The sequence below is a fragment of the Ctenopharyngodon idella genome, chromosome 23 (genome assembly GCF_019924925.1).
Source record: "Ctenopharyngodon idella isolate HZGC_01 chromosome 23, HZGC01, whole genome shotgun sequence".
Lineage (NCBI taxonomy): Eukaryota > Metazoa > Chordata > Actinopteri > Cypriniformes > Xenocyprididae > Ctenopharyngodon > Ctenopharyngodon idella.
Genome location: NC_067242.1, coordinates 8985008 through 9010435, shown reverse-complemented (window position 1 = coordinate 9010435; position 25428 = coordinate 8985008). Strand labels below are relative to the sequence as shown.

The following is a 25428-nucleotide window of genomic DNA, read 5'->3' as shown; positions in this document are numbered from 1 at the left end:
ATTCATCAAATCTAACATTCGTCAAATAATTAAGTCCAATTCAAAGCTTGATCAATTAAAATCACAACACTCCTGCATGAGAGGTCACAGGCTAAAATCGGACACTGTGACCTAATATCTGTCAGTCTGTGTGATGTCACATCGTTTTGAGGAGCACAGCATGAGGCTGTTCAGAGAATCTCGATGCCCTGTGAACTTGACTCTTGGCTTTCTGCAGGGTACATGCGTCACAGCGCATGAAGAACAGCGGCTCTTGTCAGAAAACATCATCGTGGGTCTTCATTCAAGTGCGGTGACCATTTGAGCCGCTCACTCTATCAGGGCTTTATCTGGATCTCTGCAGGCTTTCTGTCACTCTTTCAGAGTCCAATTCGCACCTTCTCAACCATTCAGATTCAGTTTCCTTACCTGCTGGTTTACTGGAAAGTTTCTGTTTATCTTCTTCACCTGAAATAGAATTATAAAGATTTAACAGATTAGATTGATGAAAATGTGTTTAGGTAAAAATACATATTGAAATAAATAAATAAATTATATGTAATGTATAGACCTTTACAAATAATTTTATATATTTATAATAATATATATATATTTAAAGATGATGTGATAATGAAGAATGAACTATTGTTAAAATTAATAAGATTGTTAAAAATATATTTACATATTATAAAACAATATACTGAAATATATAAATAATAATTAAAAATAAATGTATATATATATATATATATATATATATATAAATACCTTTAAATATATTTTTATATATTTATAATAATATATTTTTAAAATATATTTAAAGATATTGTGTGCACTATAAGTAATAGATAATAGTAATAGATTAAATATATATATTTTAAAATATATATTGGAATTTAAAATAAATATAAAAATAAATAAATATATTTAAAATGTTTTATATATTATATTTAATATCTATATACCTTTAAATATATTTTTATATTTAGAATAATATATATTTAAAATATATTTAAAAGTGATGTGATGTGACTAATTTTTGAAAATGTGTTTAGGTAAAAATACATATTGAAATAAATAAATTAATAAGCTTATATATTATATTTAATGTGTAGACCTTTAAAAATAGTTTATATATTTATAATAATATATATTTAAAGATGATGTGTGCACTATAAGAATTAAGTATTGTTAAAATTAATTGTTAAAAATATATTTACATATTATAAAACGATATACTGAAATATATAAATAATAAATAAATAAATGTATATATATATATATATATATATATATATATATATATATACACACACCTTTAAATATATTTTTATATATTTATAATAATATATTTTAAAAATATATTTAAAGATTATGTGTGCACTGTAAGTAATAGATTAGAGAAATAGATTAAATATATATATTTTAAAATATATATTGAAATTTAAAATAAATATATTTAAATTGTTCTTTATATTATATTTAATATCTATATACCTTTAAATATATTTTTATATTTAGCATAATATATATTTAAAAAATATTTAAAAGAAGAGTCAACTATAAGCAGGCCTATACATTTTTGGGGATGAAATCTGTGAAAATGCTGTGAGTTTATGGCAGTACTATCTGTTTTTTTCCACCAATGTCAGACAAATTTTGCTTTTTACATTTACATTTTAAGTTTAGCTGATGCTTTTATCCAAAGGGACTTACAAATAAGGAACATTGCAAGTGATTTACTGTATCATAAGTCTAGTTTGCAAGAAACACTAAATATAAATGGACTTTAGAGATGAAAATATATTCCACAAAACTGTACGACATGACCCCTTTAATACAGAGCTTTTATGAATCCTTTTAAATCGAAGGTCATGCGTCACTCTCCCTGAACAACCTCTGATTCCTAACTGCAAGGAGATTTTCTAGACATCTCAATGATAAATCATAACAAAAGGCCAGCAAAGCAAAGCAATCTGCTTCACAGATATAAAATAAAGCGCTGTGGTGATCACCGAATGACCTTTACCGTGTCTCAGCTCAATTATTCAAGTGGCAGATAAAAGAACACCATAAATCTTGTGTGTTTCAGACCAACCAAGGTACTAGTGCACCCAGAACCCAGGAGAGAGTCGCTGCTGCTGTGAAGCTATATTCAAGATTAACATTCATACTAGCTTCATTACCCACGTAACCCCGGCCAGTCACTGCTGCCTCACAAATGACTCTAATAGTTCCATTTGAATGTGGAATGAGGCTTTATCTTCCTCGCAGGAAATGGACTGAGAGCTCATCCAGATGGTCCCTCGGCAGGATAATCCAAAGCAAACGCTATAGTACATTGTTGTGAGGAGCAAACCTATCATCTTCTTTGAGAGGATTTTTTGGCAAATGCTAAACACACTCAAAATAAATGAATGCAAGATGGAAAATGGTGGATTTTTGCATGGGGATGCTTAAAGTGAGTGATCTGGGCCACGAGGCTCACTCTGTAACGTTCCCTAGTAATTAAGAGTGAAATCCTTCATTGTGAGGGAAATGCCATTTTAAGGCCTTAATCTACTGCAATGAGGGGATTACAACACATGACCTGTCTGACGAAAATGAAAATTTATGACAAATAATTCACCGTCTTCCTGCATTACCTCCATCACTGAGCATAAATGTATTTGAATCATTGTGTGTTCAGTTGATTCAGGCACAAATTGGTTCTACTGCTAGCTCTCCAGAGACAATAAAGCACTGTAAAGGCCCCATATACTTCAAGCAAAATCGACTGGTGTAACGTCATTTCGAAAAAAATCAGGCCAAAATGAAGTTTGTTTCAGGAGTTTGAAACAGCTTGCTAAAGTGAACTTCTGGGAAAGTTCGCTCTGGCTGTTAAACACCTTTGAACTACCACTGGTCCGTGGCGATTATGTAATAGGTAGGTGTGGCTCTGAGGCTCCATCCTCTTTGAGGTGAAACATTCATTTCTTCTGTTCAGTCCATCGAGGTCGGATGTCCACGAGTAAAAACATGAACACACTGGAGAGTCGCTTTTTTAGTAGAAAATGTAGTTGTAATTTTAATTGAAAGAGAGACTGACACTGTTTTTTCATGTTTAATACTGTAAAGTTGCTTCTGTTGTATCTGTTAATCTATTGTATAAAGTGGTAGCTTATATAAATAAACTGGACGTGACTTGACTCGAGTGCCGAATCGCAAAGCTGGTGCAAACATCCACATTGCTATGATCAGATGCTTTATTAACTGCTGTTTTCTCACTGCTGTCATTTTTGTTGTGTGTTTATTTTGTTATTGAAAGGAAAGCACATATTTACATATTCATCTAAACGCTGCTCTCGTGGACGGCGTCGGGTATACCACTAACAGTATACCACTGCTCACGTATTTCAAACTTCTTTTTACCCCTAAGAGAAAAATGAAAAAGAGCTTATAGTATATCGTGGCCTTAAATCTGCAAATGTTGCACACAGTTGCACAAAGATCATCCGGTCCAAACTTGTGTTCAAGGTAGGGCTTTTAAAAATAATGCTGCGATTAATATTTTCTGTTTAAAATATTTAACGCAAGTAACCTAGTATTTGTTTACAGAAAAATGTACCATTAGTTTACATTTTTAGATCAATTGACACGATTTTTTTCAATTATCATTATTGATAATAATAATAAATGTGTCTTGAGCAGTAAATTAGCATTTTAGAATGATTTCAGAAGGATCATGTGACATTGAAAACTGGAGTAATGATGCTGAAAAGTCAGCTTTGATCACAGGAATAAATTATATTTAAAAAAAAAAAAAAACATTAACATAGAAAACAGTTATTTTAAATTGTAATAATATTTCACAATTTTAGAGTATTTTTCATCAAATAAATACAGTCTTGGTAAGCATAAGAAACTTCTTACCGACCCCAAACTTTTGAACCATACCATTAAACATTGTCATTATCATTTTGCATTAGAACTTTCCTTGTTTTAAATTCTTCAAAATCCTGAAATTATTTACTTATTTCAAGGATGAAAAGAAATAAAAATCTCACATTTTCTTTATCATTTTAGACATGGATATACTACAATGGTTAACTTGCAAACTTGCATTTGCAGTTACAATCTAAGCAATCACTATTTGTATAAGAATTGACTTGCCACACTTTTACCATGCTGAAACTGCAGTGTACTCACGTTGTGCTTGGTGAGGGCAGAAATGTTAGTAGCTATTGCTTGCAGCCAGTCGGTGCATTCATCAGTACCGGGGCACTGAATGACCCCGCTGCACACCCCATCCACAGCAACGACTTGAAAGGCATTTTGCCTGAAGAAATTAAAAATACGCTCACTCAGGAGACATTCCACAAAATGCAAAAATAGCTAACTAATGTCTAATTCTCCTTTTTCAATTCATTTAATTCAAAGCAATTTAAAAAACAGACTGATTTAATTCAATCCAATTTAAGAGTTTTCAATTACATCCCACTTGATGTGCAAAAAGGTCTCATTTCAAATAGCTTAACCTCATCAAAGTTTGCATTTGGCATTAAAGGTCTAATGCGGTTCATTTGGGAATGGCTGTGAATTAATATAACCCTTAAAAAACTAATCAAGGAAAATCCTGTGCGACTAGAATACAAATTGAATTACTAGATGAAAGCAAGAGCAAAATACATCATATCAGGCACTGTAACTACTATTAAAGCCAGAGACAAAGTATAGGCAAACAAAACACAGATGTTTCTTGTGCGGTTCTTGCTCAGCTCACCTGCAAATGTCAGTACCTGGGACGTACTGGGACAGACGCGCGTGCAATAGGGGGATGAGTCGAAGATCCACCCATCTCTTCTCCCAGCGCAACCCCGGAGACATCGGCCAAGACGAGCAAGACAATGTGTCCTGCCACAAATAGATCAGATACTCAGATAACAATAATAATGACTTAGTAAAATTACAATACTAATATTTATGGCAGTCTTAATTTCTTTGCTTTCAAACATTAAACTATAAGGCTTTTATTTTGGTGGAAAACCATAGGAAGACCTTAAAGCTTCTCTTTTGCTGACAAAAGATTTATAAAACAATTTACAAATTCACAATCTCGAACCAAACTAGATAGATAGTCATATTGAATCAATCAATCTATCTATCTATCCATCTATCTATCTATCTATCTATCTATACAATAATAAAATTAAAAGTTATTATTTAAAATATTATTTAAATAATATTTTAAATTATTATTATATTTTAAAATATTATTTAAATAATATTTTAAATAATATTTTATATTTTATTATTATTTAAATTATAATGTTTTTAAAATTAAAAATAGAAATATATTACTTTTGCAATAATACTATTTTATTATTACATACTAAATAAAAAATACTAAATAAATTACTAAATTAAAACTATTATTAATGAGTATTTAATAATAATAGTAATAATAATAAAAATAGTAATAATTAGGTAAAATGACAATACTAATATTTATGTCTTAATTTCTTTGCTTTCAAATTTAAACTATGAGACTTTTATTTTGGTGTAAAACTGTAAGAAGACCTTAAAGCTTCTCTTTTGTTGAAAACAGATTTCACAAATGATTCACAAATGCAAATGACCAAACTCACATGGATGGATGGATGGATAGATTCTTTGCTTTCAAACATTAAACTATAAGGCTTTTATTTTGGTGGTTAACTGTAGGAAGACATTAAAGTGCCTCTTTTGTTGACAACAGATTGACAATCAATTCACAAATGCACATTACCAAACACACCCCAAACTCAGACAGACAGACAGATGAGTGTTCAGTATTTTTAGATGTTTACCGTGTTGTTGGGATGGTAGTTCAGATGCAGGCCACTGTCACACAGTGGAGACGATGTTCCACTGCTCTGATCACTTGGTATACCTGAAAAAATAAAATGAACAGGTTAAAAGACAAAGTTATTTCATTGTAAATTTTACTTTAGAAGACTTGTAGGTTCTATATTAACCGGTGAATGTAGCGTGTCCGAACACAGACGTACATGAGCAGTCTTCACAGAGCGGCAGCTTCAGAAATGCAGGAGTCCTCTTCAGGAAAGACACAGTCAGAGTCACTTCCTCACCTGCGTTTCGCAGAACCTGCACCTGAGTATGGAAAACATGCTTGCTTATTCATTTATTAGAATGGATGTGTGACTCATTTCATTATAATTAATCAAGCTTTTAAAGGGCGAGTCAAAAATACACACACACACTTCTGTGAATAGATTGAACTCAGTGCTGCATATTACAAACTCTTTCTTTGTTATCTGAAATTAATTATATGCAAAAAAGATTAAACATACCACTTCTTCATGGCGATAACTCCTCACGTTAATGCCGTTTATCTAATGAAAATACAAGTAAAATGAAGAGGGAGTTATGAATAGATCCTCATATACATTACTGTTTAAAAGTTTACCATTTAAAAAATAATCCATCCATTTACCAATCCATCCATCCATCTACCAATTCATCCATCCATCCATCCATCCACCTATCCATCCATCCATCCATCTATCTACCAATACATCCATCCATCTACCAATCCATCCATCCATCCATCCATCCATCCACCAATCCATCCATCCATCCATCCATCCATCCATCCTTCCATCTACCAATCCATCCATCCATCTGGCATACATCCATCCATCCATCCATCCATCCATCTACCAGTCAATCCATCCACCAATCAATCCATCTGGCATTCATCCATCCATCCACTTATCCATCCATCCATCCATCCATCCATCCATCCATCATCCATCCATCTACCTATCCATCCATCCATCCCTCCATCCATCCATCCATCCACCAATCCATCCATCCATCCATCCATCAATCCATCCATCCATCCATCCATCTACCAGTCAATCCATCCACCAATCAATCCATCCGGCATTCATCCATCCATCTACCTATCCATCCATCCATCCATCCATCCATCCATCCATCTATCCATCTACCTATCCATCCATCCATCCCTCCATCCATCCACCAATCCATCCATCCATCAATCCCTCCATCCATCCATCTATCCATCTGGCATATACATTAACATTTAAAAGTTTGGGTCAGTAAGATTTTTTTCTTCTTCCATTTTTTAAACATATCAAGGCTGCATTTTTTTGATCAAAAATAAAAAATAAACTGTAATATTGTGAAATATTATTACAATTTAAATTAACTGTTTTTTATGTGAAAGTATTTTAAAATGTAATTTATTCTGTGATCAAAGCTGAATTTTCAGCATCATTACTCCAGTCTTCAGTGTCACATGATCCTTAATAATCATTCTAATATAATGATTTGCTGCTCAAGAAACATTTCTGATTATTATCAATATTGAAAATATTTTTTGTGGAAACTGTGATATTATATATATATATATAATATCATATATATATATATATATACATATATATATATAGGATTCTTTGATGAATAGAAAGTTCAAAAGATCCCAAACTTTTGAACAGTAGTGTAATCTATCATTTTTAATAATTTAAAATTTCTTGTACATCCACACAAGGCTATCTGAAGCTTTATTTGTTTGACCAAGGACTTCATTAATATTAAGGATATTCTGTTAAATAAATCTGAGAATCACTGCAAGCATATTCTGATAATTGTTATGAGAATACTATGGCCATTATGAAGAATTCCCACATCTAAAACATGGCCTTCAAGTTCAGGAAAATACATACATAATTCAGGCTGAATATATAATTAAAATAACACAGCTACAAAATGACAACTCCAATTTCCATCAAAAAGAAAGATGCTCCCTAAACATCTCCTGGCTGAAATTCAGTGAATTACATTAAGACATTGTGGGAGTTTTAAAGGGTCCTTAACATTGAAAGTATCTTAGGAGCACATTTGTGTATTTGTACATACCTGGAGAATTCCATCCCCGATAAACAGAAGCCCGGAAAGTTCAGCTGCAAACAAAAGAAAAAACAAAAGTAGAAAGCAATAAACAACTTGTTATTTTTGAGTACGAAAGGAGGAAGAGTAAATAAACAGCTTACCCTTCTGTTCTTTTGATATTTTAGATATCACAACAGGGATCTTGTGTTCAGCGCCACCCTATGAAAAAATGATAACACAAAGACTTTCAAAGTCTTGCAAAAAATGTGAGTGAAAGCTGTGAGAAACTGCGCAATCACCTTGATGCTCAAACCAAACCCTCCGATTGTCTGCCGACGGATAGTTACTGTTCTCTCCTGTAAAGAATCAAAGGAAACTCGTCACTTTCATGCCACACCGTGTCTGTATGTTGAGGAAGAAAGGTAGTTTACCTTTCATTTCAATTTGCTCCATGAAACTGAGAAGGTACTTAATTATTTTTAATTGCCTCCTTTTCATGTAGATTTCCCGAGGGAAAAACGGCACCATGCCAACAATGCCAGTAACTTAATTAAAGGGCAGTGAATACAACATGATCTGTCTGTTTAAACCAGCGCAAAACCTACTGCAGTGACAATGATAGATGCAGCACAACGGTCAAAATATTCTGCTGCAGATGCCTGTGAAAATACGCACATGGCAGATTCATTCTACTTCAGGCAATGAAGTTAAAACACATGAGAAAAGGTGAACAGAATTAAATAAAAAAAATCATCCAAAGCAAATTCCTACATGTGTGACGAAACATTCCAGAGCTGAATAATGACTCAGTATCAAAACGTTTTTCTTTTCATGCTGCAAGATGTTTTGAGGTTTTTCTTCAGGCTGCGAACTGTATTTCTATCCTCAGCTGCACAAAGATATTTCAATGAACTCTAATAAAACTTACAGGTGTAATTAACAGAGTCTTTGTTGACGCAGACATTCTTGAAGTGAGCGTTTTTTTTTAATTTAGTCAGCAAAAGCATGTTAACATGAACTGGAGAATCCATCTATCCATCCATCTACCAATCCATCCATCTATCATCCATCCATCCATCCATCTACCAATCCATCCAACGATCCGGCATTCATCCATCCATCTACCGATCCATCCATCCATCTATCCATCTACCAATTAATCCATCGATCCTTCCATCTATCCGGCATTCATCATCCATCCATCCATCTACCAATTTATCCATCCATCCACCCATCCATCCATCCATCCGGCATCCATCCATCCATCCATCTATCCATCCATCCGGCATCCATCCATCCATCTGGCATCCATCCATCCATCTATCCATCCATCCGGCATTCATCCATCTATCCATCCATCCGGCATCGATCCATCCATCCATCTACCAATCCATCCATCCATCCATCCATCTACCAATTCATCCATCCATCCATCTACCAATCCATCCATCCATCCATCCATCTACCAATTCCTCCATCTATCTGGCATTCATCCATCCATCCATCTACCAATTCATACATCCATCCATCCATCTACCAATTCATACATCCATCCATCCATCTACCAATCCATCCATCCATCCATGAATCTACCAGTTCATCCATCTACTAATCAATCCATCCATCCATCCATCCATCCACCAATCCATCCATCCATCCATCCATCCATCCATCTACCAATCCATCCATCCATCCATCCATCCATCCACCAATCCATCCATCGATCCATCCATCTATCCGGCATTCATCCATCCATCCATCTACCAATCCATCCATCCATCCATCTACCAATTCATCCATCCATCCGGCATCCATCCATCCATCCATCTATCTATACATCCATCCGGCATCTATCCATTCATCTGGCATCCATCCATCCATCCATCCATCCATCCATCCATCCATCTATCCATCAATCTGGCATTCATCCATCTACCAATCCATCCATCCATCTACCAATCCATCAATCTATCTGGCATTTATCCATCCATCCATCTACAAATTCATCCATCCATCCATCTACCAATCCATCCATCCATCCACCAATCCATCCATCCATCCATCCATCTACCAGTTCATCCATCTACCAATCAATCCATCCATCCATCTACCAATCCATCCATCCATTCATCCATCTACAAATTCATCCATCCATCCATTTATGCACCTATCTAACCATCCATCCATTCATCCATCCATCCATCATCTACCTATCTATCCATCCACCTATCAACCATCCATCCATCCACTTATCAATCCATCCATCCATCCATCCATCCATCCACCTATCTATCCAAGATAATTACTATTATGTTCTTTTTATTTTGTTAATAATATGCAGCAATAAATCATGCAATAAAACAAAAAATGTTATTAGGGTAAAATCTGTGTTCAAGAATTTCACGTCATAGATTTTATTATATCTTGTATTTTCCAGGACTGAATCAATCTGATTTACAGTGTGGATTGTTGAACTCACACTTGAGTAGAACGGTTCTCCAGACACACAGATGACGTCTTGCTCTTGAATGGTGAGAATATCTTTGGCCAGGTGCAGACGGATATTGAAAGGCTCCTCGCTACCATCTTGAAGCAAATAAATCCCAGTCTTTGTCTGAAACAGCCAAAAGTCACACAAACATCTGACAACATGAAGTTAATTAGCCATGAAATTGATCGCATGATAAATAGTGATAGTGTATGCAGAGTCACTTTTTGCCTGGCAGAGATACAACTGAAAACTCAAAGTCACTGCAGAATATCAGGGAGAAAAATTATTGCTAGACCATCTGGACTTGGTTATTCATTTGTTGAAGATGTTTTGCCTCTCATCCAAGTGGCTTCATCAGTTATCTGATGGTGGATTAAACATCTTCACACCACACAATGTCATAATGACTGATGAAGCTTTTTGAAAATGTGACAAAATGTCTCCAACAAATGGATAATGAAGTCCAGATGCTCTTGAATACATTGTAACTTGACAGACAGTCTGTCAGAGGCTTAAATGCAGCTTATCGGGTCCATATTTATTCAGCATTTATCACAAGGCCCTTACTTCTGTAGATAAATGTTTGAGAAAAATTACATAAGAGTCATGCAGCTACAGTATAAGGCATTGTAAGCCCTTTAACTTCCAGCTGCCTTGCAAGATGTAATTTTGAGCAATCAAACGTTCCTGCCCTACAGTAATCATTTAAAGTAAAACAGATAGGGCAAACTTAAATGGCACCACTTTAACAGTTTATAAATAGCACTTAATTTATGGGTGCTTCTTCAAGTATTCCCTTTTTACCCAGCCGTCCAATCACAGTGGAGGAGGGGCGGGACAAATACTGTACCGACCAACCGCCACATCCCGCTCGTACAACGACAACAAGCACAACAACGGAACAAAAGCATTTAAAACATGAGCCAGAGCGAATACTTTACACTGTATCGACATTTTTGTATTTAGAAACAAACTGTGAAATCAGATACTAGTAACACTTCCGTGGATATTCCACAGCAAGGCATTTTCAGAAGAGCACCTGACTTTTTCAGCTTGCAAAAAAATGCTTTGGTGAACACACGGCATAAGAAAATTATGGCAACACTTTACCTAAAGCCTTTATATGTAATTCATAATAAAAGTATTTATAATGCATTACTTATGCCTTATTGCACCTTATAATGCATTGTATGATCTCATGAATAATTGTGACCACAGTTATAATACATTATAATACTTGTCTATTCATTATTACACCTTTAAAAAGTATAAAGCTTTAAAACACAAGACAAACAACCAATTTCATATGTAACAAGGAATCTAAAAATATAATAATGAATTTTAATTTTGGTAACAATTATTTATGAAAAGATATAATGCATTATAACTAGTGCTGTCAAATAGATTAATCGCGATTAATCGCATCTAACGTAAATGTTTGTGTTTACATAATATGTGTGTGTGTATATATCTATTATTACATGTATATATATATATTATATATATATGTCTCTCTGTGTATATATATATATATATATATATATACACAAATATACATACACAAATATATTCTGTAAACGCAAACTTTTATGTTAGATGCAATTAGTCGTGATTAATCTGTTTGACAGCACTAATTATATACTTTTATGTTAGATGAGATTAATCGCGATTAATCTATTTGACCGCACAAATATATTTATACTTTTATGTTAGATGCGATTAATCGCTTATTAATCTATGTGACAGCACTAATTATATACTTTTATGTTAGATGAAATTAATCACGATTAATCTATTTGACAACACTAATTATATACTTTTGTTAGATGCGATTAATCGCGATTAATCTATTTGACAGCACAAATATATTTATACTTTTATGTTAGATGCGATTAATTGCAATTCATCTATTTGACAGCACTAATTATATACTTTTGTGTTACATGCGATTAATCACGATTAATCTATTTGACAACACTAATACATTTATTCTTTTATGTTAGATGTGATTAATAGCGATTAATCTATTTGACCGCACAAATATATTTATACTTTTATGTTAGATGCGAATAATCTATTTGACAGCACTAATTATATACTTTTATGTTAGACGCGATTAATCGTGATTAATCTATTTGACCGCACAAATATATTTATACTTTTATGTTAGATGCGATTAATCACGATTAATCTATTTGACAACACTAATTATATACTTTTGTCAGATGCGATTAATCACGATTAATCTATTTGACAACACTAATTATATACTTTTGTTAGATGCGATTAATCACGATTAATCTATTTGACAGCACTAATATATTTATACTTTTATGTTAGATGCGATTAATCGTGTTGAATCTATTTGACAGCACTAATACATATATGCTTTAATGTTAGATGCGATTAATTGATCTGACAGCACTAATACATATATATATATATATATATATATATACACACACACACACACACACACATTAATTATATATTTACAAACTTTTATGCTACATGCGATTAATCATGATAAATCGATTTGACAGCACTAATTATAACATGCATTATGAATACCTTTATAATGCATTACACATAAAGGCTATAAGTAAAATTTTGTTACCAATAATCTCTCTTAAAACACTTTTCACACTGTCACTTGTTTTGATAATTTGTCCAACAGTACATATACATGAAGAGGGGAATTCAGTCTTTTCGTAGTGGAAATTAAATTTTCAACATTTTTGACAATTAAATGGCCAAATTTTGTCTTGTTTCATAGCTAGTATTCCATGTATACTAAATATACACAAATAAATATATTTTCACAGTTTCTGCATAATTCTGACAAAATTACAGCTTGATTAAAATTCTCAAGTGATATTTACCTTGTTTTTTCTTTTGTTTTCTTCACACATCATGTTTCATATTACAAACCTGTTTTAACCACAGGGACATAAAAGTGCCCACAGCTGAAGGAACAACCACAAACTCAGTGTTTAGCGTAACATAATTATCCTAAGTGCCTTAAGTGCCTTTTGTACATCTACTTCATGGTGGCCAGTAATAGTTTCGCCGTGATACCGGCCTCACTTTAAGTGTATTATTTTTTAATATCTTGTCATACCTGATAAACTGTGAATAATTCAAATCACATTATTATTTAGTTAGTTTGCTAGTTGGCCTGTTAGAGGTTTGTAAATGTATTTTAGCTTATTAAGAGACTTTATATTTATATTAAGAGACTGCACCCCTATAAGTAGCTTATTCAAAAATGCGTATTTAATAATTCCACACTGAAATACGAAGCACCAACACCATGGTGTTTTCATTATTATTTCATTTAAACTCTCTGCTTTAAAATGTTGTATGTCTGTATATTTTGGCCTTTCCACTTGTCAGCACTGTAAAAAAACAATCCTCAGGGCCCAGTTGTGTTGTAAGACTAGTTCCTATGATGACCAAATTGGTTGGTAAGCAGTTGCTCATAAATAAAGGAAGAGACCTGAATTTTCTGTTGACTCTGGCATCTGCATCATTGCGTTTTCTTGCAAAGTCAGGTCAAATACTTTATACTAGAATGAAATTTATTCCATAACTTCAGTTGCTAGGACACATGCTTGATTCTGTTGCCATGGCGATCAAGTGTCAGCCATTTTTAGTGTACCCTTGAGATTTTCAGTCAAAACATTCTCAGGCATTGACTTTGGCCATTCCAGAGGTAAAATTACTGTAGTTAGTCTAGTAAGATTGCTAGAGGGATGCATTAATCACATAGTTAACAAGAAACACTGCCAATATGATTCTCATATTGATGCTTTAACAAATTTAAAACACCCACAAGCTCTGTAATACAACTGTACCAGATTCCCAACCCTCTCTTAATTAATGTAGATCATCATCATCATATAAAAGATAAAAATTCAAATTCTTTCGGTCCACAACATGTTGAATCTTGTCTTGCACATCAGCAGTGTTTGTAAATAGATCTGTCTATATACACAAGACTTATCTTCCTCTGAGCACTCATTAATCTTCCACACATAAGCGCTCTTCCGTGTCCCTATTTCTGAGCCCAAAAGCTATTAAATTTGTGCTCTCTGCATTTATAGTAGTCCTGTATCCCATCCTAAACCGCATCAATATAATGCAGGACCCACTGAATGTCATGAATTTTAACATACTGAGAAAAACATCCAGATTAGTGGACGATCAATATTTCTCATTAGCTGATAGACATTGATATATAGGATATAAAGTACAGTCACTCGATCATTATCGTAAAATAAATCCCAACAGGGTGATCAAGACCAACAAATGAATAAATAAATACACGGAAATGAAATATTGATTTGACTTGATATCATTTTATAATCTTGCCTGTATATGATATTAAAGCATCTGTTAAGAAAAAATAGTCTGTTACAAATGTATGAAATAATCTACCTAGCAACAAGATGAACACTGCAACAGTATTACAGTAATATTATTACTTAAGTCTTCTGAGGTCATTTTCACTATGATCCATAACTGAGACGCAAGTTGCCAGTTGCATTTGCAGTTTTGGGAGAAATCGGGTCCTCCCTCAAAATCAGTTAATAAAAATCCTTGATTGTTAAAGGGTTAGTTCACCCAAAAATGAAAATTTTGTCATTAATTACTCGCCCTCATGTCGTTCCAAACCCGTAAGACTTTTGTTTATCTTCAGAACACAAATTAAGATATTTTTGATGAAATCTGAGAGCTTTCTGTCCCTCCATTGACAGCTACGTACTAACACTTTGACGCTTCAAAAAGTTCATAAGAGATTGTAAAACTAATCCATATGAATTGAGCTGTTTAGTCCAAATTTTCTAAAGAGACTTGATCGTTTTATATGATGAACAGATTTAATTTAGGCTTTTATTCACATATAAAGATTGATCAGCGAACATAAACAGAGGCTCAATCGAACCTGCTTGATGTGTGAGAACAAATCTCATTGGTTCTTCCGGAAGCTCAAATGTGATGCGTAACATGAGAATGAACCTCATTGGTTCTTCCGGAAGCTCAAATGTGATGCGTAACATGAGAATGAACCTCACTGGTTCTCGCACGTCAAGCGAACATGCATGAGCTTTCGTTTACCACAACTGATGTGTGAGTTGATGAATGTTTATATGTGAATAAAAGCCTAAATTCAATCTGTTCATCATATAAAGCGATCGAGTCTCTTCAGAAAATTTGGACTAAACCGCTCGATTCATATGGATTAGTTTTACGATCTCTTTATGAACTTTTTGAAGCATCAAAGTGGTAGTTGAGTAGCTGTCAATGGAGGGACAGAAATCTCAGATTTCATTAAAAAGATCTTTATTTGTGTTTCAAAAATGAACAAAAGTCTTACGGGTTTGGAACGACATGAGGGCGAGTAATTAATAACAGAATTTTCATTTTTGGGTGAACTAAACCTTTAAGTAGTCCCTCACACCTGTTTCTGTTTGATTACACTCTCCATGTATTTAAGTTTCATTCTTTTCTTTTGTCCGGTATCATCTTAGTTTAACATGGTTGTTCTCCTACGATATCCTGAGTATTCCTTGTTTATTTGATTAAAGACTGTTTTTGTCCTCTACCTCTTTCGTTGTGAGCTTCATTACAGCCATTCGTGACTCATAGTGCATAATAAAACAAATAAGACATAATTTAATTTCTTTCACTTGATAAACTATTAATACATAATGATAATAAACAAATAACTGAACATCATTACACTGTTTCAGTTATCGGACTGATATGCAGTATTGCCATGGACACAGTGAGTAAATATCAGATCCCTGGATGCCGTTGCTGAACAATCAAAATCAAGAGCTATGTAATAATATATACCTTAAAAATAAAATATCAAAGTTTTTAGCATATTGATGGCGAAGGAAACTTATGATAATCTCAGAATAGCCAAATATTGATCAATCGGTTAATCACTCATCTAAATCTTCAAATAATTTTACTTATAGCTACATTATTTTTGTGTGGCTCTTTACTTTCTATAACTGCTCATGGTTACACTTTATTTCATTGGTCCACTTTAGAGATTCTACTAACTATAAGTAACTTTGAAAATACATGTCAACTAACTCTCATAGACTGTAGGTTCGGGTTAGTAGAATAAGTTGATATGTAGTTGCAAAGTTACTTCTAGTCAGTAGAATATAGAAGCAGATATTAGGCAGACAGTTTACTAATGCTCTAATAACTGCTAGTTGACATGTAGTTGCAAAGTTATAGCTAGTAGAATGTCTGAAGTAGAATGTCTAAATCTTCACATTAAGTCATTGTTGTCGCTGGAAAATGAAGAGTATTTCAGAGAATGAAACAATAAATCTGTTGTCTGTTAAATAACTCTGTTTCCTATAGTCTGCAGACTGGGGAATTAAAGCAATCGTTTCTGACCTAACATCTTTGTTCCCCTGTGGAAAGTCAACAAATCTATTTATGTGATCGATGTGCTCCTGCCTCCCTCAACGACTTCACCGAACATTTATTTGGATAGAGTTTGGTTCAACAAATAACGCTGAAATAGATCTGTTACAAGTTGTATGAGTGCACTACTTTATCTACTTCATCTGAAATAACACATAACAACAGTGGCATATAAAGCAATGCTTACCTCTTCATTTGAAGTCTTGAAATCCATGTGCTAAGGTCAGAGAAACAGCCCTTAGAGAGCAAACATGAAGAAGAAAATGTCATTAAAACAAGTTGCATTAAAAAAAATGTTATTAACCTTCAGTGATAAATGCTGTTTGCAATGGCACATGTGGCAAGTAAAAAAAAATAAATTAAAGACAAATGAAGATGCATTTGAAATGAATTATTGGTTGGTTCAAGCAGTGCGAAGGAACTTTGTCTTGCATGAAAGCACACTTAGATATGCAGAAATTTAATCAAAACTCTTCACAGCAAATTTGTTTTGACAAATTTCAGCATCTGGACGTGCAAAGCCAAGGAGGATGAGTCTGCTTGCAATGCGCTTTGATATTCTGTGTAAAAAGCTTTTTCTAAAACTCCTAAAAGTGCTATATTTTTATTTTGTCACTCCTTTGCTAACATGTGGATGGCAGAATAGTTTAACCAACCGGAAAGCAATAACCACGTCTGAATACAAATGCAAATGTGGCATTTCAAGTTGCTCGGAGGCCTACTAAATAATTCAGTGAGAGTTATTGTCAAACAATATATCAGCCTGTTTGGGATGGTCTATGAACATGTACTGCAATTTCTAGTTTGCTGTACACGGTCTGCTTGAGTGCTTCATTGTGCAATAAGAATACTGCGTGCAAACAAACCCTGAGGTCAGGGCTGGTGTTAATGTTATTAAACCAACAAGTGATAATAATATCTTTGTTTATGAAGATGTAAGATGCATGTCGAACCACAGTGAATTGCATCTCTAAAGTTCAGCATAATGATTGAATCATAACAATAACAATACTGGCGGTCTGCTAAAAATGACTATGATAATCATGAAACAAAAGGATGAATCTTATCTAGATCACAGCTCAACAGACAAATATATTATATTTTAGGGTTTTCACTAACTATTATTTTGGTGATTAATCGAGTAATCTGATTTTTTTGTGGTAGAAAATAGACCTAAGCAAACAATAGCCTTTAAAATGACTTAAATACATATATAATAACAACAAGGCAAAAACATTTGGTTCAAATAAAGTATCAAAAGCAAATAATCATATGGTTTTATAGAACAACACTGTTAAAATATGTAACGTAATATAAACAATCAACTTATGTACATTATGTATTTTAACAAATGCCTGCAGAGGGCGCCAACGGTCTGGTGTTGTTACACTTTACAGCAGATCCTTGTTTAATATTGGCCAAACAATTAAAATGTTCACTTAATCTTTAATATTTGTCCACTTTATGTTAGAAACAATACGGCCACTGTAATTTCTTGAACAAGAATATGTGGACATCAAAACATGCGAGGGTTTTGAACTTTTATTTTGAAATCGCGATGAACGGTTTCCATATTTAGAAACATATTGATGGCGTAGGTTTATAAATGATTTACCTTACAAATTTGATGAAATGGCGCACATTGCGTTCCCAGATGAACATTATAAGCAACCCAAAGGCACAGCATATGCAGAGATGGAGTTTGAGAGGCATGTAAATGATAGTGTGGAGCAGCATTTTCTGTGAATGGAGCCGTTCCGAGACGCACGTAAACTACACGCATGTAAATAATTAAAGCGCATATATATATATATATATATATATATTAAACCTGCAGGGCATATATTTATGGTATATGGATATGTATGGTTTTAAAATGTTTTAATACATCGTGAAGCCTTTGAAAACGGTCTAATAAATGCGGTTCATGGATTCTCGTCAGTGGAATGCGCCACTTCCGGTATTTTCCCGACCAACTTGGGTTACTCGACACGGATAAATTGCAATTGAGTGTTTTTAAAAATCGAGTACTCGAATTTAATCAAAGAATCGTGACAGCTGTACTATATTTCCTTTGATTTGGGGGTGAAATATGACTCAGATGTGTTGTTTGTGAGGTTTGTGACCCAGCAACACATTTTGTGGTACACAATGATACTTATTTGAACAGGAAGAATAAATCACTGGAGGCATTTCCTGCGGAGTTATTCCAGTGCTACTCTATAAATGCTTTAATAATTCATATTGCAAAAAGAATCACAGCAGTAGCTGACCACACCGCTGTTGTCATTTAGCATTAACATGCTGCTTGTGCACTAGAACTACTACTGAGCGCCAAGGATTAAAACCATCCTGAAGATTATTTCACAGAGGAATCACTTGTGCCATTCCATCTCCCAGAGTAGCTCAAATTAAAATCACAACCAGCGGAGCACATTTAATCAGACCAATCGCATAATTTGCACTGTCTGAAACCACTCAGCGGGGCAAATATGGAGGGATTACGGCTCTTTCTGGCTGTTTTTGCACATTTTGTTGGTAGTCCGAATGCAAGGACAAGCCGGCTATATTTTCCCCACTTTAATCAGCGTGTTCTTGCTCTGAGAGGCCTTGAATGCTAAAACGCTGGGACATCCCTCCTTAAGTGGCTTGTGCCATAAGATACCTTCGTAAGCGAGATATATTGGCGAGCCCTTAAATCTCAATTCCCCATTATGTATCAAAAATTGTCAAAAAGCCATTTCAGTGATGAACCTTGTCCTCACATGGAGTGCACTTAAGAGGAAATAGCAATCTGAGGCTCATAACGGAGAGGATATGTGTCTCCAAAGCAGCAATGGTGAGTACCTCTTGAGTGCCATCTGTCAAAATGAGTTACATGCCCCTTTAAAACCTCCGAGCTGGAGGAGATGTCGCGGATCGCTCAGAATTTCCACCACGGATCGATTCCAGCTTAGAAAGTCCTGGCAGAATACACAAGGCCTTCAGACAGCGGCTTTATGAATAATTCATTGACGTGGCAAGAACGAGTGTTCCCTAATAAACATCTCTATGAGGTCTACAGGTCTTTCCACTTGCGTGCCATCTGCAGCTTCCTTCACATGGACAGAGAAAAGCCAATAAGTTAAAAGTGTGGCTAATGAAATCACTCTCATTGTCATCTATCAGAGATAAATAAATGCAAAAGAATGGTCAATAGTTTATTAGAATGTAGAACATTTTAAAAATATTCTATTATGTTTTTATTGATTCGATGACGCTCGAATCTGCTTTCATAGCAGCCTAAGGCAGTCACTGAGGCACTCTTTGGCTATAGACACTAATGAACCAACATTACATGTCACAAACAATGATAAAAGACACAATATAACATAAAACACCATGCTAGCAGACAAAATGAGTTTTATAAACTTTTAGCACCCTACTGAAGCCATAAAAATGTCACAAAACATGTTTAAGTCATATTTCGCCCCCCCAAAAATTTGTTTTGTGACATTTTTTTTATGCTCATTCCTCTAAATTCTCATTACCATGATGCATTCAGACATTTTAACTTTTTATTTTGTAATTCTTAATATTTTTAATGGTGATTCTCATTAGATTCTTATTACTCTGACAAAGAAACTGATTTAATTGGTTTTCAAATTAAATTCAGCACATTTGCTCACAATGAGAATGGGGGCCTATGCTTAATTGTGATAAAAAATAATTTGTACTTGTACAAATAATGACTTTTCTATAAACCAACATCATGAGATACGCCTTCAAACATTAAAGGATTAGTTCACTTCAGAATTAAAATTTCTGATAATTTACTCACCCCCATGTCATCCAAGATGTACATGTCTTTCTTTCTTCAGTCGAAAAGAAATGAAGGTTTTTGAGGAAAACATTCCAGGATTTTTCTCCATATAGTGGACTTCAACAGGGATCAATGGGTTGAAGGTCCAAATGTCAGTTTTAGTGCAGCTTCAAAGGGCTCTACATGATCCCAGACGAGGAATAAGGGTCTTATCTAGTGAAACGATCATTAAAAATTATATACTTTTTAACCACAAATGCTCATCTTGCACTAGCTCTTGCGATGCGCCACGCATTACGCAATGATGTTGGAAAGGTCACGCGTGACGTAGGCCGAAGTACTGCGGTAGGGCAAAAAACTCCATTTCATTTTCTCCTCCAACTTCAAAATCGTCCGGCATCGTTTTACCTTTTTTTGTAAATGGCGTTTGACTTAGTATTTGCATGTTCGTTTTGTAAACACTGGATCGGTACTTCCATCTACACCACATGTGACCTTTCCAACATGATTACGTAATGCGTGGCGCATCGCAGAGCAGTGCAAGATGAGCATTTGTGGTTAAAAAGTATATAAATTTTTATTCTTTTTAGAAAATGACCAATCGTTTTGCTAGATAAGACCCTTATTCCTCAGCTGGGATCATGTAGAGCCCTTTGAAGCTGCACTGAAACTGCAATTTGGACCTTCAACCCGTTGAACCCCAGTGAAGTCCATTAAACATCCTGGAATGTTTTTCTCAAAAACCATAATTTCTTTTTTCGACTGAAGAAAGAAAGACATAAACATCTTGGATGACATGGGGGTGAGTAAATTATCAGGAAATTTTAATTCTGAAGTGAACTTTATAAAACTATTACCATGTATAACTGCTACAGTACTGGCTTGTTTAAAAAGAACACCACATGCTGCACAGCTAGAAATCAATATAAAGGTCATTCCTATACATTCCGAGCTCATTAAATTGCATTTGCAGTGGCTTACGACCAAAAATAGAAATGTTGTTGAGTGTTCTTCAACATGACACCATAATTTACTATGTGTTGTTTCTATGCTTTGCTTTCTCTCAGTATCATGCTTGGCATTCAGATTGTACAGTTTCGCACTGACTCACTCGCTTTGCCGTTCTGTGAAAATGAGATGTGATTTGCATGTTAACAGGCCGGTGCGGTATGGCGTTTTTTTTTTTTTTTTCATCTGCAATATTATTTTAATGCAGGCACCTCGTCAGTTGGGCATCTCAGAACAATTCCTTGAGCCTTCTGGGAGATGTCTCTAAAAATTCATGGCAAAAAGAAGCATGATGAAACACAGCCTTCCTCTAAGAAATAGAGCCTAATATGTTGTCTAATAACATGACAGCAAATTTAATTTTGCTAAAATGTTCTTAAAGGAACAGTTCAAATCAAAATGAAATTCCAAACCCGTACGACTTTGTGGAAACACCAAAGCAGATGCTGACGCTGCTCTTTTCCACACAACAATTGGTTATGCTGTCAAACTTCAATAAGGACAAAAAAAAGGCACCATAAAAGTACCATAAAGCAGCAACCGCAGCACTCAAAACTCAGAAGAAAGAAAATCATATCAGTTTGGAATGACACAAGGGTGAGTAAATGATGACAGAATGTTCGTTTTTTCGATGAACTATTGCTTTAAGATCACCTACTCGGCAAATGAGTCGATTTGTCAAGCTCCAGCTGGAGGCCTGGGTATTTTAGGCTTACCTCCAGGGAAAGATCTTCAGCACAGCAAGCATGGAGGTCAAGCCATGGGGAAGGAGGCAGGGGAGGCTTGTTCAGGGCTGATGATTTCCCTTTCTTCCTTCCTTTATTCCAGTATGAGATTTTGGCCCTCAGGCCCAGCCAGAGTCCTGCAGCTGCTGGAGTACAACAAGGAACCTTGTTAGGAGGGCCAGTCTATTATTGAGGTTGATTAGTTTATCTAGATTTTTTCTTACATATATATTTTTGCTCTTTTTAACATCAGAGCCGGAATTAGTATGACAGCAGCATGCTGTGCTTTCACTGTTAAGACAGTTTGCATGGTAAAAGCTTCTCTAAAAAGTTTTTTTTTTACATTTCATCTCCTGCTGCTACAGCCATATAGAGTAATTTTTTTAATGTCCCATCATGAGCTTTGTGATTTTAAGATGCCGTGTCAAGTTAAAAACAGAACCCCTGCATTCCGCTTCAATCCGAAGTGCTCCGTCAAGCTGTTTTTCGAGACAAGAGTGAAAATGGTGGTCTGTTCTCAGAGAAAATGCTAATAAATGCAACTGAACATTCAATTGCGCAAAGTTAGGATAATAAAATAAACAGGCTTGTTAACTTTAAAAGCAGTAGTTCACCCAAAAAATTAAAGTTCTGTCATCATTGGCATGTTGTTTCATTCCTCCGTGAAACATTAAATGAGATGAGAACAGAATGTTTTATTACACTTGCAGTAGACCTATATGTAAGTGATTATAAGTAACTTGGAAGTTCTGCTGTGAATAAGTCCTTTTGTTTTACATGGAAGGAAGATATTAAAAAGGCCTTGAAAAGGCATAAGGGGGAATAAATTTTGGGTAAATACATTTTTAAATGTTTTTGGGTCAACTAGCTAATTATTTTAAAGGATTAGTTCACCCAAAAATGAAAATTCTGTCATTAATTACTCATTTCGTTCCAAACCTGTAAGTCATCTTTGGAACACAAATGAAGGTATTTTTGATGAAATCCCTCCCTCCATTGACAGTCTACGCAACTACCACTTTCAAGCCAACATGCTTTGAAGATTAATATTTTGTAAATAAAGTGGTAAATCATGATTTTTTTGCACGAAGTACTCACGTTGCTTCATAAAATTGAGGTTAAACCACTGGAGTCACATTGACTACCTGTGATGTCTTTACTGCTTTTCTGGGGCTTGAAAGTGGTAGTTGTGAATAGAAGGACAGAAAGCTCTCAAATTTCATTAAAACGATCTTCATTTGTGTTCCGAAGATGAATGAAAGTCTTTTGGGTTTGAAATGACATGAGGGTGAGTAATTAATGACAGAAATTTTCTTTTTTGGGTGAACTATCCCTTTAATTGGGGACGAAAACGCTTTCCTTATCTTTTGTTTCTTTTAAATGCTGTGCGTTCAATCAAATTCATCCAGCCAGGATGGACTGGTTACAATAATACTTAAATGATTAATATTAATGTAGTATTCATAAATTGATTGATTGAGGAATTTTAATATAATATCAATATATTAATATAAACACAATATAAATTTCAAAATAAAACCAATATTTAAAAATTAAAAATATCAGTATTGCTATATATAAACATATTAATAAGTTACTAAAAAACAGTAACACTGAACATTTTCAATGTTTTAAAGGATTACTGCTCTGCGATCCGCCACACATTATGTAATCATGTTGGAAAGGTCATGCGTGACGAAGGCGGAAGTACCGATCCAGTGTCTACAAAGCAAACGTGCAAAGATAAGTCAAACGGCCTTTACAAAAAAGCCAATTTACAACATTGTCAGACAATTTTGAAGTTGGAGGAGAAAATGAGATGGAGTTTTTCCCCCTCCTGCGGTACTTCCGCCTACGTCACGCGTGACCTTTCCAACATGATTACGTAATGCGTGCCGCATCGCAGAGCAGTGCAAGACGAGCATTTGTGGGAAAAAGTATATACATTTTAATTTTTTTTTTTTGAAAATGACTGATCGTTTCGCTAGATAGGACCCTTATTCTTCAGCTGGGATCCCTTTGAAGCTGCACTGAATTTGGACCTTCAACCCGTTGAACCCCAGTGAAGTCCACTATATGGAGAAAAATCCTGGAATGTTTTCCTCAAAAACCTTACTTTCTTTTAGACTGAAGAAAGAAAGACATTAACATCTTGGATGACATGGGGGTGAGTAAATTATCAGGAAATTTTAATTCTGAAGTGAACTAATCCTTTAAGAAATTTCAAAGAGTTGTTTTATGAGATATTTTGGCCTCTACGTGTGAAAATAAAATTACATGGTAAGCAATGCATTGCTGCTTTCTAGAGAAACCATCAATCCCCTAATTGTAATGGTTTTATCTTTTCTTCAAGACTTTGAAAAGAAATATTGAATCCTGGTAATTGCATTTAGCGGCCAACATTGATAGCAAAACAATCTAAAGCAATTTACATCTCTTCCATTGTGAGCCTTCCTTGTTCCCTGAGAGAGAGATTTTGAAGACACAAAGCACATAGTCAATACAGTCAAATTAAAACGACAGGCTTCCAACAACACGACTAGCCTTTTAGATTCATAATGTTAGTGCATGATTGCTTCCAAACTATTCAGCTCCTAAACAGTTTGCTAGTTTAAGAGCATTAGACTATTATATCTGAAAGCAGTTTGGTTAAGTAGCTGTGGATAAGCTCCAAAAAAAGTAACAAGACGTATGTTTTGTAAAATGCCTGCCTCAACTCAGACTTATTTCAGCATAACATAATGCAATGTGATCTCCCATCCTGAGGCTAATTCATCCATGGCCATTCTGTGCGCTTTCTACATGCTGAGCACTACTTCACACATTTAATTTCACAACCCCATGATTTCCTTTTTGAAATAAAACCATTATTTTTCATCGTTAAAACTGCATTATGCATGGCGGACTCATTTGATTTCTCTTCATATGTGCGTGTGTCATTACAGCGGCTGGGACATGTCTAATAACTGTAAAATGTGGGCAACAGAAACATCTCGCCGTTTCATCATCCATTAGTGAACTATCTTGTCTGGCTAACCTTCTGTGCTTTTCTCTGGCTGACATCT

General features: G+C 34.6%; 1 protein-coding gene across 8 annotated transcripts in view; it reads right to left on the bottom strand.

The window, feature by feature from the left end:
* sntg1 (syntrophin, gamma 1) overlaps positions 1–25428 on the bottom strand; it is a 50489-nt gene that overhangs the window by 10328 nt on the left and 14733 nt on the right. For 3 of the 8 annotated variants that reach the window (XM_051882668.1, XM_051882667.1, XM_051882675.1), the window contains 12 exons: positions 22355–22509; positions 17016–17065; positions 10361–10495; positions 8181–8237; positions 8043–8100; positions 7909–7952; positions 6312–6353; positions 5976–6111; positions 5808–5890; positions 4742–4872; positions 4168–4297; positions 409–447 (listed from right to left, as the gene is read on the bottom strand). In XM_051882668.1, coding sequence (XP_051738628.1) covers positions 409–447; positions 4168–4297; positions 4742–4872; positions 5808–5890; positions 5976–6111; positions 6312–6353; positions 7909–7952; positions 8043–8100; positions 8181–8237; positions 10361–10495; positions 17016–17042 — 882 coding nt within the window. In that variant the 5' untranslated portion in view covers positions 17043–17065; positions 22355–22509. Of the gene's footprint in view, positions 1–408; positions 448–4167; positions 4298–4741; positions 4873–5807; positions 5891–5975; positions 6112–6311; positions 6354–7908; positions 7953–8042; positions 8101–8180; positions 8238–10360; positions 10496–17015; positions 17066–21850; positions 21903–22296; positions 22510–25428 lie in introns of all 8 variants that reach the window. The other 5 variants (XM_051882669.1, XM_051882671.1, XM_051882674.1 and 2 more) reach the window with 5 other exon arrangements.